This window comes from Leptodactylus fuscus, chromosome 8 (assembly GCF_031893055.1).
Source record: "Leptodactylus fuscus isolate aLepFus1 chromosome 8, aLepFus1.hap2, whole genome shotgun sequence".
Taxonomy (NCBI): domain Eukaryota; kingdom Metazoa; phylum Chordata; class Amphibia; order Anura; family Leptodactylidae; genus Leptodactylus; species Leptodactylus fuscus.
In genome coordinates, this window is record NC_134272.1 from 87,856,849 (window position 1) to 87,872,656 (window position 15,808).

Here is a 15,808-nt window from a genome sequence, read left to right on the forward strand (position 1 = left end):
ATATAATCCTGCTTCTTCAACAGTTTGGTCTGCTTTTTCAACAGATTTGTCTGCACCTTCAACAGAGCGGTCTGCATCTTCAACAAACTGGTCTGTATCTTCAAAAGCATGGTCTGTGTCTCCATCATATTGGCCAGTGTCTCCACCAAGTCAGCTTGTGACTCCACCACATAATCCTGCGTCTTCAACAGATTGGTCTGCCTCTTCAAACGATGGGTTTGCTTCTTCAACAGATTGGTCTGCTTCTTCAAAAGGTTGGTCTGCTTCTTCAACTGTTTTGTGTTTGACTTCAGCATGTAGATCTTTGTCTTTTCCAAACTGGTCTTTCGTTTCAATCGATTTATCTGTCTCGTCATCAGTGCTATCCATTTTTTCTCCAATTTAACAATATCCATTTGCTCCATTGCCGTATATTTCTCTTCATCAGAGGTATCCATATCTTCAAAAGAATAGTCTGTTTCTATACCAAAAGTATCTGACTCTTTTCCAGCACTGACCACCTCTTCTCCAGCACTGACCACCTCTTCTCCAGAACTGACCACCTCTGCTCCAGCACTGACCACCTCTTCTCCAGCACTGACCACCTCTTCTCCAGCACTGACCACCTCTTCTCCAGCACTGACCACCTCTTTTCCAGCACTGGCCACCTCTTCTCCAGAACTGACCACCTCTTCTCCAGCACTGACCACCTCTTCTCCAGCACTGACCACCTCTTCTCCAGCACTGACCACCTCTTTTCCAGCACTGGCCACCTCTTCTCCAGAACTGACCACCTCTTCTCCAGAACTGACCACCTCTTCTCCAGAACTGTCCTCCTCTTTTCCAGTACTGACCACCTCTTCTCCAGAACTATAGGTCTCTTCATCAGATATATCTGAGTCCTCATCAGACCAGTCGATCTCTATATCAGACCCATCTGTCTCTTCACAAGTCGTTGCTGTCTCCTCACCAGTAGTACCTCCTTGCACCAGTGATAGTTGTCTCCATAGATAATCTACTTTGCGCATTGTCCTGGTAAATACAAAATACATTACAATAAGTACAATTGCATTTTCTATTATTTTTGTACAGAATGTGTTGTGTCTTATCTCGGTGAACTGCGTTTCTTGATAAAATTACAGTGGTGTAATGATGGTGGCCTCAGGGGGAGTGACTGTGACCAGGCCCAGAGGCCAGCTGGAGATGACTGGGGCCCTGCAGCTCTTCAGGCCTGCGACTCGCAGGCAGGAAAGGCCCAAAGAAGATGCTAAAGAGAGCCAAATGGAGTGAGGATGCCCAAGAGAGGTGAGTGAAGGTGAATATAAGTGTTTGTTATTTTTACTCACCTCTCCTGAGCCTCTGATTATTATACTCTGAGATCTGAGGAGACCCCAATGTATAATAATAGCACCAAAACATACTACGAAGCCGCAATTCATGAATATTCATAGGAACACATTTCATGGGGTTCGTTTGAAACAGCTCGAGCTTGGAGTATATAATACTGGGTCGGCCAATGTGGAGCATACTTTACTGTGGGAGGCTCTGTGGTACACATTATACTGTGTAGATCATATTATACTGTGTGGACCACTGTGGAGCATACTATACAGTATGGACCACTGTAGAGCATATTATACAGTGTGGACCACTGTGGAGCATATCATACTGTGTGGACCACTGTGGAGCATATCATACTGTGTGGACCACTGTGGAGCATATTATACTGTGTGGACCACTGTGGAGCATATTATACTGTGTGGGCCACTGTGGAGCATATTATACTGTGTGGGACCACTATGGAGCATATTATATTGTGTGGGCCACTGTGGAGCATATTATACTGTGTGGACCACTGTGGAGCATACTATACTGTGTGGACCACTGTGGAGCATATTATACTGTGTGGACCACTGTGGAGCATATCATACTGTGTGGACCACTGTGGAGCATATTATACTGTGTGGACCACTGTGGAGCATACTATACTGTGTGGGCCACTGTGGAGCATATCATACTGTGTGGACCACTGTGGAGCATATTATACTGTGTGGACCACTGTGGAGCATATTATACTGTGTGGGCCACTGTGGAGCATATTATACTGTGTGGGACCACTATGGAGCATATTATATTGTGTGGGCCACTGTGGAGCATATTATACTGTGTGGACCACTGTGGAGCATACTATACTGTGTGGACCACTGTGGAGCATATTATACTGTGTGGACCACTGTGGAGCATACTATACTGTGTGGACCACTGTGGAGCATACTATACTGTGTGGGCCACTGTGGAGCATATTATACTGTGTGGACCACTGTGGAGCATATTATACTGTGTGGACCACTGTGGAGCATACTATACTGTGTGGGCCACTGTGGAGCATATTATACTGTGTGGACCACTGTGGAGCATATTATACTGTGTGGGACCACTGTGGAGCATATTACACTGTGTGGGCCACTGTGGAGCATATTATACTGTGTGGACCACTGTGGAGCATATTATACTGTGTGGGACCACTGTGGAGCATATTACACTGTGTGGGCCACTGTGGAGCATATTATACTGTGTGGGCCACTGTGGAGCATATTATACTGTGTGGACCACTGTGGAGCATACTATACTGTGTGGACCACTGTGGAGCATATTATACTGTGTGGGCCACTGTGGAGCATACTATACTGTGTGGGCCACTGTGGAGCATTTTATAACATTTGGGTCCCTTCAATATTTACATCACACGCTATCTGTTTTATAGCAGTTGTGCATTATTATTATTACAGACAGTAATTACATTTCAGTCACTACAAAAAGTATCCTGCACAATGTAAATAGTGAATGGGGTCATGGCATGTGTAAAAGCACCATGGTCCCTTCAAACAGTTGATCAGCAGGAGCCCTGGGTGTTGGACCTCCACTGATCTTAGATGTCTTAGACTATTAGGACCCTGCAGATCAGCTGTTTCCCACAGCACATAGCTTCCAGTATTGTTTACATGCCAGCCCCTGCGCTGCTCACTCACCATATTTTTGATAACCACAGTTGTGCGATCTACAGTTATATCCCCTTCGAGTACCTGAGATGCCGCTGCAGTGCCCATAACTGTTGCTATCAAGAATACACTATACTGAGGGGTAGAGCCCCAGTCAAAGATTGCACCGGGGCCCCTATGATTTTAGTTACACTACTGCAAAATTAGATATAGTTAGTTATCTGTACACACTGTGGGGCATGTCTGTACATTATCGTAATTCTTAATAAATTATTGAGGTTCTCTATACGGCCCCTACCTTAAATGCTTAGCCATCATGGATTTCTCACACACGGTGTCCCGGGAGGTTTCACCACAGCAGGAGTAGGAGCCATTTCTATAGGTCCCAGGGTGATCCAAAAACTTTGTAAAGGCTGAAGCGACTTTGTACGAGGTCAGAGGAAATAACATAGACTGTGGGGACTTCTGGACTCTGTCACTGTTCTCCTGGACTGTATGACCATATCCAAGAAAATGGGAGACCTCGTGGATTATTGTTCCTTGCTGTGATCGAGATTCTGGATCCATTTTCCAAAATGGTGCACATAGATAGATGGTTCTGTCCTCAGAGCCGGGGTAGACATAGGCATTGGCTCCGATATCTTCCTTAGGGTCTGTGTTTTTAGCAAATGTCACCTTCACTAGTTCCTGCATCAGATCCTTCACCAGATCTGTGGTGAGCAATGGACAATAACAATCTTTTATCTTCTGGTCTTCAAACTCCTTGGGATCTTCCACCAGGAGACTTTTTCTTTTCTTTATTGTATCAGATAAGATTCGTCTGGTCCGTTCTTTCGCTTCTTTGGCCTGTTTTTTCTCATCTTCACTCAGCAGACGCGGATCATTCATGTTCCGTTCTTTGGCTTCATTGGTATTTTCTTGTTTTATCCTAAAGTCTTGAGAACATTGTCATCTCCACAGGTGTATTGCCTTTCTGTATAAGGTCTATCACTGTCTATACTTCATGTAAATAAAGGAGCAGAAAGTTCAGAAAGTCCAGAAAGTCCCTGCACTGATTTCACTTTCATTTTAGTCAGCAGCATTAAAATAAATCTAGGCACATAACAGTGTGCAATATATATATATATATATATATATATATATATATATATATATATACAGTATATCTATTTATGAAAGTGATGTCACATACACAATAACATATAACATGAAGAGTCTTTACAGTTCAGCATAAGGAATACACACGCAATAAACTATTGTCTCAAGATAACAAAGAAAAAGCAAAACAGAGAAGGAAAAAGAGCAAAAGAAAAATTGTCATAAACAGATATTAAGAAAGCCCCACATCCAGCAATAGGAGTACTTGTCTGCACCATGGGTCTATCCATTATACTGCAAAGGGTAATCCCTGGTGACCACCAATGCATACCTCCCAACTTTTGAAGAACTGAAAGAGGGACAAAATGTGCGGCGTGGAAAATTTAGCCCCGCCCACTTTCGTGTTGACTCCGCCCACTCGATAATTTTTCATGTGCCCGCACACAGTATAATCCTCCTACAGTCACCCGTAAATTATATGTCCCCCCTCTATCTCTCCCCCAGTTTCATATACACCCTTCATCTGCACCCAGATTCATGTCCCCCATCTCTGCCCCCAGTGTCATGCCGTCCTCTCCATCTCTGCCCCCAGTGTCATGCCGTCCTCTCCATCACTGCCCCCAGTGTCATGCCGTCCTCTCCATCTCTGCCCCCAGTGTCATGCCGTCCTCTCCATCACTGCCCCCAGTGTCATGCCGTCCTCTCCTTCATCTGCCCCCAGTTTCACGTTCCACCTCCACATTAAACTTACCTTCTCCTCCGCTCCCTCGCCGCTCTCTGCGCGCCGGTCTCGCTGACACATATGCGGCTGAAGCGAGGAGCTGACCAGCTCCTCGCTTCGCCGCCGGTCTCGCTGACACATATGCGGCTGAAGCGAGGAGCTGGTCAGCTCCTCGCTTCAGCCGCATATGTGTCAGCGAGACCGGCGGCAGCGGCGAAGCGAGGAGCTGACCTGTGTCAGCTCCTTGCTTCAGCCACAAATGTGTGCAACTCAGATCTGAGTTGACATCGGGACATACCTCCCTCCAACCGGGACCGCGGGACATGTCACCCAAATCGTGACTGTCCCGCGGAAATCGGGACGGTTGGGAGGTATGCCAATGTGCTTATAGAGTGGTCACAGAGACAGAAAGTAGGTCAGAAGATTGGCAGGTGAAGACAAAATGGCCATGAGACCAAATCAGAGGTAACGTAAGAATGGAAGTACAAAACTGGATGGAAGAAGATATTATATTGTAATGGAAACCTGGCTATCCAAGTGTAGTTTAGATATGGCACAGTCAACCAAAGAACATGGCCACTACTGCTTACAATATCTACTATATAAAGTGATCCTCGGAATAGTATAAAGGGGATCTAATCTTTATGTCTATCCCAAAATGTAATGGAAAAAGAAAGTAGCAATACATAAATGTGGTGTGTGTTGTTCCCTGTTATCAATCGTCTCATTATATACGAGATTTATCACCATAATACTCAGTGTCTGGAGGTGGAGTTGTTCTAAATACCGCCATAATGAGACTGGATCTGGTGAAAATGTACTACTTAGACTATTTAATAAGCCTCATTGTTGTCCTTCTCTTCGAAGAGCAGAGCGAAAGCCAACGGGAGGCCACACAAACTGAGCTGATGGGTCTGTGTGTATTGCCTATAGTGATCCATCCTTTTAGGTTGTGTCCTCCATGTTATATCATCATTGATGGGATGAAAGATACAAGAAACTAAAGTTGTCACCAGGTGTCAACAATATTTTCATCCATTTTTAGATGGAAGGAGATCCATTTCTCCACCAGTAAAGTATTTCATTGTAGATTTTGACAATATACACAATGAGATGGGCGGCCATCGATGGGTCCATGGGACTCCATTAATATTAGATAAAAAACCGCATGCAACATTTTCCAATCCACCACTAAGAATGGAAACATTTATGGTGGAAACCAAGTCAATGGCATCATTGGTGCCTCTAATTTCTGACCGTATTTGTCTTCCAAAATTATGGAAATGAATACAAATGTCACAACAATGTCCGGGCCATCGTGCCACATAAGGTGACCACATTGCAAATTTGGACACATATCAGTAGAACTGCAGCCTATATTGCTGAATTTTATTCCGCTTTACAAAGGAAATTCAGAGTGGCAGATGGAGTTTCATAATTTATTTGGAGTACACATTAAAATGATAATTACAATGGTCAGTTTGCTAAATTTTCGTGAAAATCGTCATCGTGTAGTCTGCTGATTGTTTTGTGTGTAACCAATATTGGAGATTTCTGAGCTTGTTAACAATGAAGATCCAAAAACTCATTACTATTATACGTATTAATATGTTAGTAATAATCACATAGCAAATCAGGTCCAGTCACAGCAGGAAAATATTCTGTGCTAGGTATAGATACACAATTAATTGTTACATTTGTCAAGGGCAACTTGTTGATGGTTTCCAGTTAGTAAGTGACTTTACTCTGCTGTACACAGTGAAAAGAAACAATATATGGATTATAATTGATTGATATGGTAATAATTGAGGCATGATCATAGATATATGTAATCTAAATACTCCTAAAGTTATTCTATAGGGCAGTACATTTTCATATGTCGGGACACTATTTTAATTTCTGTGTTCTCAAACTGGGTCTGAAATTGGATGTAAATCACTGACTTGTGTTTCCACTCTATTGTGTTTCTCCAATTTGATCAGTGCCTCCTACAAATTGGCCAGTGCCTTCTCCCGATTGGCCAGTGCCTTCTCCCAATTGGCCAGTGCCTTCTCCCGATTGGCCAGTGCCTTCTCCCAATTGGCCAGTGCCTTCTCCCAATTGGCCAGTGCCTTCCCCCAATTGGCCAGTGCCTTCTCCCGATTGGCCAGTGCCTTCTCCCGATTGGCCAGTGCCTTCTCCCGATTGGCCAGTGCCTTCTCCCGATTGGCCAGTGCCTTCTCCCGATTGGCCAGTGCCTTCCCCCGATTGGCCAGTGCCTTCCCCCAATTGGCCAGTGCCTTCTGCCAATTGGCCCGTGTCTTCTCCTGATGGATCTGTGTCTTCTGCAAATTGGTCTTCGTCTTCATAGAATCTGTCTGTCTTTTCACCGGACGTTTGAGTTTCTTCTCCAGCACAGCAGTATCCACCTCTTCATCTGACTCTTCAAAACTAGAGCACATCTCTATAGCACTGTCTGTGTCCTCTTCAGGACCATAGATTCTTGGTATCATTTTGCGCAACAACCTGATAAATAAAAAAATATATATATAACGTGAACTTCAGGATAGACATCATAAGTAACTTATCTTATAGTAGCTAGAATATAGCAGCCATGTTTATCAAATACAGAGATATCATTTAGTCACTGAGTCACCTATAGACGCACATAGTGTTAGATATACAGTATAGAAGGTTAGTGTCACCTAAATCAAACAGTCTTTCTCCTTGTGAATTGCTGCCCCATTGCTGAGATAAAATCTTTTTGTCAATATGCAAATGAGCTCTTTGGAGCAAGGGCAGTGCCCTAGTTGATCCAAAGAGCTCATTTGCATATTGACAAGAACAGTGATATCTCAGCAATGGAGGCAGTGATTCACAAGGAGCAACACCATTTGATTCAGATGACCCTAACCTATCTGCAGGGCTGGGGTGATATGCTGGGTCTGGTTACAGTAACCTATCTATCTGCAGGGCTGAGGTGATATGCTGGTTCTGGTGACAGTAACCTATCTATCTGCAGGGCTGGAGTGATATGCTGGTTCTGGTGACAGTAACCTATCTATCTGCAGGGCTGGGGTGATATGCTGGTTCTGGTGACAGTAACCTATCTATCTGCAGGGCTGGGGTGATATGCTGGGTCTGGTGACAGTAACCTATCTATCTGCAGGGCTGGGGTGATATGCTGGGTCTGGTGACAGTAACCTATCTATCTGCAGGGCTGGGGTGATATGCTGGTTCTGGTGACAGTAACCTATCTATCTGCAGGGCTGGGGTGATATGCTGGTTCTGGTGACAGTAACCTATCTATCTGCAGGGCTGGGGTGATATGCTGGTTCTGTTGACACTTTCCTATCTATCTGCAGGGCTGGGGCGATATGCTGAGTCTGGTGACACTAACCTATCTATCTGCAGGGCTGGGGTGATATGCTGGTTCTGGTGGCAGTAACCTATCTATCTGCAGGGCTGGGGTGATATGCTGGTTCTGGTGACAGTAACCTATCTATCTGCAGGGCTGGGGTGATATGCTGGTTCTGGTGACAGTAACCTATCTATCTGCAGGGCTGGGGTGATATGCTGGTTCTGGTGGCAGTAACCTATCTATCTGCAGGGCTGGGGTGATATGCTGGTTCTGGTGACAGTAACCTATCTATCTGCAGGGCTGGGGTGATATGCTGGTTCTGGTGACAGTAACCTATCTATCTGCAGGACTGGGGTGATATGTTGGTTCTGGTGACAGTAACCTATCTATCTGCAGGGCTGGGGTGATATGCTGGTTCTGGTGACAGTAACCTATCTATCTGCAGGGCTGGGGTGATATGCTGGGTCTGGTGACAGTAACCTATCTATCTGCAGGACTGGGGTGATATGCTGGGTCTGGTGACAGTAACCTATCTATCTGCAGGGCTGGGGTGATATGCTGGGTCTGGTGACAGTAACCTATCTATCTGCAGGGCTGGGGTGATATGCTGGGTCTGGTGACAGTAACCTATCTATCTGCAGGGTTAGGGTGATATGCTGGTTCTGGTGACAGTAACCTATCTATCTGCAGGACTGGGGTGATATGTTGGTTCTGGTGACAGTAACCTATCTATCTGCAGGGCTGGGGTGATATGCTGGGTCTGGTGACAGTAACCTATCTATCTGCAGGGCTGGGGTGATATGCTGGGTCTGGTGACAGTAACCTATCTATCTGCAGGGTTGGGGTGATATGCTGGTGCTGGTGACAGTAACCTATCTATCTGCAGGACTGGGGTGATATACTGGTTCTGGTGACAGTAACCTATCTATCTGCAGGGCTGGGGTGATATGCTGGGTCTGGTGACAGTAACCTATCTATCTGCAGGGCTGGGGTGATATGCTGGTACTGGTGACAGTAACCTATCTATCTGCAGGACTGGGGTGATATGCTGGGTCTGGTGACACTAACCTATCTATCTGCAGGGCTGGGGTGATATACTGGTTCTGGTGACAGTAACCTATCTATCTGCAGGACTGGGGTGATATGCTGGGTCTGGTGACACTAACCTATCTATCTGCAGGGCTGGGGTGATATGCTGGTACTGGTGACACTAACCTATCTATCTGCAGGGCTGGGGTGATATGCTGGTACTGGTGACAGTAACCTATCTATCTGCAGGACTGGGGTGATATACTGGTTCTGGTGACAGTAACCTATCTATCTGCAGGACTGGGGTGATATGCTGGGTCTGGTGACAGTAACCTATCTATCTGCAGGGCTGGGGTGATATGCTGGTACTGGTGACACTAACCTATCTATCTGCAGGGCTGGGGTGATATGCTGGGTCTGTATACTGTATAACTCCAAATGTGGCCTCCATTCTAACCAGCAAATCGTTATCAGAAGATACTACGCAGATGTTACTACTAATGGGAGAAATGACTGTCAGGCTTAGTGTTGGGCTTTTAGACACTTAATATATTTCATGGACTTATTCCTGCCTCATATTATAGTAGTAACTATTACTAGGACAGGACAGGATGTTCTTTATTCAGCTTACCTCAGTTTCTCTGCCATCTTGGATTTCTCACACACGGTGTCCCGGGAGGTTTCTCCACAGCAGGAGTAGGAGCCATCTCTATAGGTTCCTGGGTGATCCATATAATATGTAAAGGCTAAAGCTAGCTTGTAAGAGTCCAGAGGACATAACATGGACTGTGGTGACTTCTGGACTCTGTCGCTGTTCTCCTGGACTGTATGACCATATCCAAGAAAATGGGAGACCTCGTGGATAATTGTTCGTTGTCGGGATCGAGATTCTGGTTCTATTTCCCAAAATAGTGCACATAGATAGATGGTTCTGTCCTCAGAGCCGGGGTAGACATAGGCATTGACTCTGATATCTTGTACAGGATCTGTGTTTTTAGCAAATGTCACCTTCACTAGTTCCTGCATCAGATCCTTCACCAGATCTGTGGTGAGTAATGGACAAAAATCATTCTTTTTCTTGCAGTGTTCAAACTCCTTGGGATCTTCCACCAGGAGACTTTCCTTCTTCTTCAGAACATCAGATAAGATTTGTTGGGTTTGTTCTTTTGCCTCCTTGGCCTGTTTTCCTTCCTCTGCACTCAGCAGACGCGGATTATTTGTGGTTCGTTCTTTGTCTTCCTTGTTCCATCTTCCTTCATTTTGACTCTTGGCCTTTTCTTTTGTCTTTCTTGTTTCATCCTCGGTTGTTCCCATAAATAATCCGAATATCCAGGAGAGCATTGTCGTCTCTGCCAGTGTTTTTTCATGTGTGTACAATTTTTTCTGCTGATTCTCTTATACGCAGGAGTCAAAAAGTCCCCGCACAGCTTTCACTTTCACTCCAGTTATAGCGAGGCCTGGCTCCAATTCGAAAAACAAGAATTATTAATCCAAGTTTCTGGCAACAAACCGCCTGGACATCCCCTTACTAATAACAGTCATAACTAGCCATTATCTTGTCAGACTATTACCACACAAGGGTTAACCGGTGCACAGAATATATGGGGCATACATGGGGTACAACAAGCATGGCAACAAGAAAAGAAACACATATACGTTTTAACCTAATGAAGGAAGAGGTTTTCCATTCTTGTAGACGGGGTCATTCACACGGTAGAATTTGGAGCTGATTTTGACACAGATTCCATTTCAAATTCACTTCCAAATTTTCATCTACCTACATTTCTGCAAGATAATACCATACATAAAATATACCGCACCTACCTCAGCTTCTTTGCTATCCTGGATTTCTCACGTACGGTGTCCTGGGAGGTTTCATCCTCAACCTCACGCAGCAATCCTACATTATTCATGGTCTCTTCCTTAGCCCCACCGCGCCTAGAAGTTTAAACCAGAAGTCTCACCTTGTACAATGTCTTCTGCCATCAGATATATAGATGTACTAGCCGCTGCCCGCGGCTTCATCTGCAGGTTGTTGGAGTGGATGATCCGCCTATATTCAGCAAATTGCTGCCATCGATGGTTTGCCTGCGCCAGCATTTCGGCAGCTTTTAAGCTTCCTCCTGTTGAACTCAGTCCTCACGCCGAGCCTGTGATTGTTCCGATATCTCAGCAGCTCGCTGAGACACCATATAATGAGCGTGTTGTTGGCATTGATGATCTCCGTCAGCTCCACTTGAGGAGAACTCCGTGACTTCTGGCTTCCTTCATAGGTCTCGTTTGAGAATTTTGCGACAAATTAGATTTTCTTTTTCTCGGCATGTTCAAAAGTAGCAGCAAACTTCCAATTTGGATTAAAGGTGTTTTCCAATCCAGTGTGTCAGCACTGCCTGGAGCAGATCAGATAATATGCAGATGTGTGTACAGAATCCACTGAGGGTTAGCTGAGTATTTACATAGAGAGATACCAGACCTGGCTTTTTCAGCCTGCTGCCAAGAGCAGTTTAAAACTGATTTTATTTTCTCCCTAACATGTACGAATAGCCTTAAGAAAGGCTATTTTTCTCCTACCTTTAGATGTCTTCTCCGCGCCGCTGTTCCGTAGATATCTTGGTTTTCATTGGTATGCGAATGAGTTTTCTCGCAGCACTGGGGATGCCCCCAGTGCTGTTCCCCCTTTGATCAAAAAGCACAGGGGGCGTCTTCTGTGCCCTCCGAAGACTCTCCAGTGTCGCCTCCATATTCTTCTCCAGATGCCTCTTCGCCATGTTATGGGCCGCATCAGGCCTAAAACACTGTGTCATAAAAGGGTTAAACTAGTGAGCTGGATCTCCTTTTCCAGAAATTCAATAGAACCAGAACAATCTGTGAACTTTGTTATATCATTGTGTAATAAACAATAACTAGAATGAAAGTGAAAGCTGTGCGGGGACTTTCTGACTTCTTATCGTCACAAAATATAAAGGAGACGGCAGAAGAGATTGTTCAGAAAGGTAAAGACCATCTGTAGAGAGGATGATGTTCTTCTGGCGATCGAAAAACTCTAGGACATCTGAGGATAAAACAAGAAAGAAAGTTCTACTGAATGAAGATGAAGGAAAACAGGCCAAGGAAGCGAAAGAACGAACCCTACAACTCTTAGTTGACGCTCTGAAGAAGAAGAAAAGTCTCCTTGTGGAAAATCCTAAAGAGTTTGGAGACCAGAAGATGGAGGATAAATATTTTCCATTGGTCACCACAGATCTGGTGAAGGATCTGATCCGGGAACTAGAGAAGGTGACATTTGCAAAAAATACAAAACCTGAACATGACACCAAAACCATTGCCTATGTCTACCCCGGCTCTGAGGACAGAACCATCTATCTATGTCCATTGTTTTGGACTGAAGAATCTCGATCCCGACAAGGAACAATTATCCACGAGGTCTCCCATTTTCTTGGATATGGTCATACAGTCCAGGAGAACAGTGACAGAGTCCAGAAGTCCCCACAGTCTATGTTATATCCTCTGACTGCCATCTCAGTAGATTTAGCCGTCACATATGATATGGATCACCCAGGAACCTATAGAGATGGCTCCTACTCCTGCTGTGGAGAAACCTCCCGGGACACCGTGTGTGAGAAATCCAAGATGGCAGAAGATCTGAGGTAGGGGCTGAATAATGAATGTGATGTCTTGCAACGTTATTAATGCAATAAAAACAGGATAAGGCAATGCCATGGTTAAGGATGGGACTTCCGTCCTGTAGGATTTACCCAGAACTATATCCCTTTATTTTTATATTTGTACAAGTTTACCATAGATGAGAACGGCAGTGTCCTGTCATGGCCAGATAAGAGATGGACATCTGTTATGTTCTCTGTACGGTCAGTGCAGGGCGCTCCAGTGGTTTACAATGCCGAGTAGCTGCTCTTGGGTAGGTCTGCACAATGGATGCCATGGCCCTGTGCTGGGAGATCACTGTAACCCTAAAGTTGTATCATAGTGAAGGGGTTAATACTAAGCACCAGGTATATACCTAACTGAAGGTCTAGGGTCACGGAGAGATTAAAGGGATTGTCCAGGATTCTGACCGGTGACTAAATGCTGGCTCCATAGCCAATAAACATGGCTGCCATATAACTACTACTAAGGGCTACAGAGGAAAGAGGTTAGGAGAGGAACTGGCGGACATGTAAGGAAAATCCAGCACAAGACAAGTTCTCAGCGAGATAAGATTCCTGGTGATAAGTACAGTGAAAATGACATTAATGAAATGATTGAAATTCTAGTTTTTTATTGACCAGGTTGTTGCGGAGGATAAATCATCTGCGTAGACAAAAATCTCTGCTGGAGAAAGACACCGATGTGCGGGCGAGGAGAGAGACCGGGTTGTTGATGATGGACAAGAGCCTGCTTGTAGTAATGGCGGGGGTGACAATGGCCATTGTGTTAGTGATAGTTGTACTTCGGCACTAATGACATCTGTAATGATATAATGAACTGGGACGTGTGGGGGCCATTTTGTTGGAGACACACGAGACTCTTTCTGGACAAGCAGACCATTCTGATGAAAATTCACATCACCCTGTTAAGAAGAAAGACCGCCATGTTACAGACAAAGACCAAGGTTGTGAAGAAAAAGACTGGTACGGTGAACACCTCGGGAGATCTGCAGAAGACACGGACTGATCTGGAGGAGACACTGGCCAGGATTAAACAGACCAAGGAAGATCTAATGGAGACACGAGCCAATGTTAATAGGACAAAGTGAGAAAATGTATAATGAAAGGGCCAGCGAGGGCAGGGGATAGGGAAGGGTTAGGAGGGCAGGAGGGGGACACAACGGTATCTGTAAAAAATTGCTTTGTTTCCAGTGGACAGGGGCTGCCATGATATAAGAGCTTTTGCGGGTTGTCTTTACCGTCTGATATGGTGAAAGTAACACCCACTGATCCTCCCCTGTTTGTTGGGGATTTTTCCAATTGTACAATGCTGACTACCATAGGTGGCGTTCAGTGGGGACCAGGGGAGAAGTTTCTTATGCTGTTTGGGTTCTACGGGTACGGACGTTATAGTGTTAATCTACAGGTGTTAATAAAGCTGTGACCGATCCCACCCAACCAAAAATGGCAGAGTCTCTTGGCCTTTCTATAGTTAATAAGATATTGTGGTCCGCAGAGGAGCAGATTACTTGTCTGTTTGGGGGCTGCTGGGGTAGGGGTCAGAGGGGAAGGGTCCACTTGCCAGTACCAGCAGAGGGCGCCATAGCTGCTGTATCCAGGCCGCCAATGGACGCTGCCTTGCACAGTTCTCTTATTGAACAAAGCCCTCTGCCCAATCATTAAGGAAGCCATCATGGCTGTCAGGAGCCACTTTGCCTTTCTCTAGTTCCCGCATCAGATCTGTGGTGATGAATGGACAGTAATCATCTTCTGGTCTCCAAACTCCTTGGGATCTTCCACCAGACTTTCCTTCTTCTTCTTCAGAACATTAGATAAGACTTGTAGGGTCTGCTCTTTTCTTTCCTCGGCCTGTTTTCTTTCATCTTCACTCGCTCAGCAGAACTTTCTTTCTTTCTTGTTTTCCCCTCATGGACAATAACAAATCTTCATCTTCTCATTTGTAAAGTTTTGGGGATTTTCCACGATAAGACTTTCCATTACCTGCGCAGGATCCATGGTTGGATCCATTCCTAATCCTTATTGGCCTGGTATTACTCGTATCTCAGGGTAATATGCATCTGGACTCGGCTCTGGTCGCAACAAGGTGTTTTCTGTTTGCTAATAATCTTATGCTGTTCGATCTCTTCAGGGAAAACCCTTGTGACAACTTTCACTTACGATTCCCCGAGTATGATCTTCCCGGAAAACAGTATCACAAGTGTTAGATCATCCTCGTGTACAACCAGTCTTTGAGCTCAAAGTTGAAAAGCCCATAGACATCCATCATCTGATCGGCGCGGTCACCCTGAACAATTTGATGGTTCTTTTTAGCCAAATCTGTTCTGCTATTCCAAAGATATAGGGCCTTTTAATGTTGATACAAAATAGTGTCTATTAGTCAAGTGGGCGTTAACACTGTGGTTTTTGTGTGTGATACATTTCATGCAGCGTTACTACTCACTAATCTGCACTATCACTAAAAGGGCTTATATCTGTGGAATAGCTGAGCAGATTTGGATAAACAAAGCACCACAATGCTCAGGGTCACAGCGCCGATCAGATGATGGATGGCATCGGGCTTTTCAGACCTGGTTATTACTCCTCCTTGCATATTATTATATATTATATTATTCTTATTTTTTGGCCCCATGACTACCCCCCACCATGGGATTGACCATGTAACATATCACAGGAAGCCCTCCATGTGCTCAGTCCCATCACGTTCTATAATATCCTATGTGAAAGTTTGGATGTTTGTTCCTCAATCACGGCCACACGTCCGCATTGATTTGCCTGAAATTTTCTACAAACATACATTGGCAGCAGGATTGAAATATAGGCTACTTCTTTTTCGCCTACACTCCCGAGCTGCCTGACCACGACCAGAAAAGTTCCGTTCCTGTGACATTCAAGGACCTGAAATGACGTCATTGCCACCCGATTGGCTGCTGCGTGAGTGGAGCCATCGGCCTGGGTGAAAAATGAAGAACACGGCGGC

At 45.0% G+C, this 15,808-nt stretch overlaps 1 protein-coding gene across 1 annotated transcript; it reads right to left on the bottom strand.

Moving 5' to 3' along the window:
- Positions 1-6,258: 6,258 nt before the first annotated feature.
- CCDC70 (coiled-coil domain containing 70) lies at positions 6,259-10,556 on the bottom strand. Its single transcript, XM_075285679.1, has 2 exons — positions 9,798-10,556; positions 6,259-7,302 (listed from the first exon to the last, which is right to left on the bottom strand). The coding sequence occupies exons 1-2, from the start codon at positions 10,505-10,507 to the stop codon at positions 6,786-6,788; spliced, it is 1,227 nt and encodes a 408-aa protein (XP_075141780.1). The 5' UTR covers positions 10,508-10,556; the 3' UTR covers positions 6,259-6,785.
- Between the last annotated feature and the right edge of the window lie 5,252 nt (positions 10,557-15,808).

Excerpts from the sequence above, each read along its gene's own strand:
- CCDC70 (XM_075285679.1), bottom strand. The coding sequence starts at position 10,507 with ATGCTCTCCTGGATATTCGGATTATTTATGGGAACAACCGAGGATGAA. Across the intron at positions 7,303-9,797 it reads AAGATGGCAGAGAAACTGAG|GTTGTTGCGCAAAATGATAC; the intron begins GTAAGCTGAATA and ends TTTATTTATCAG.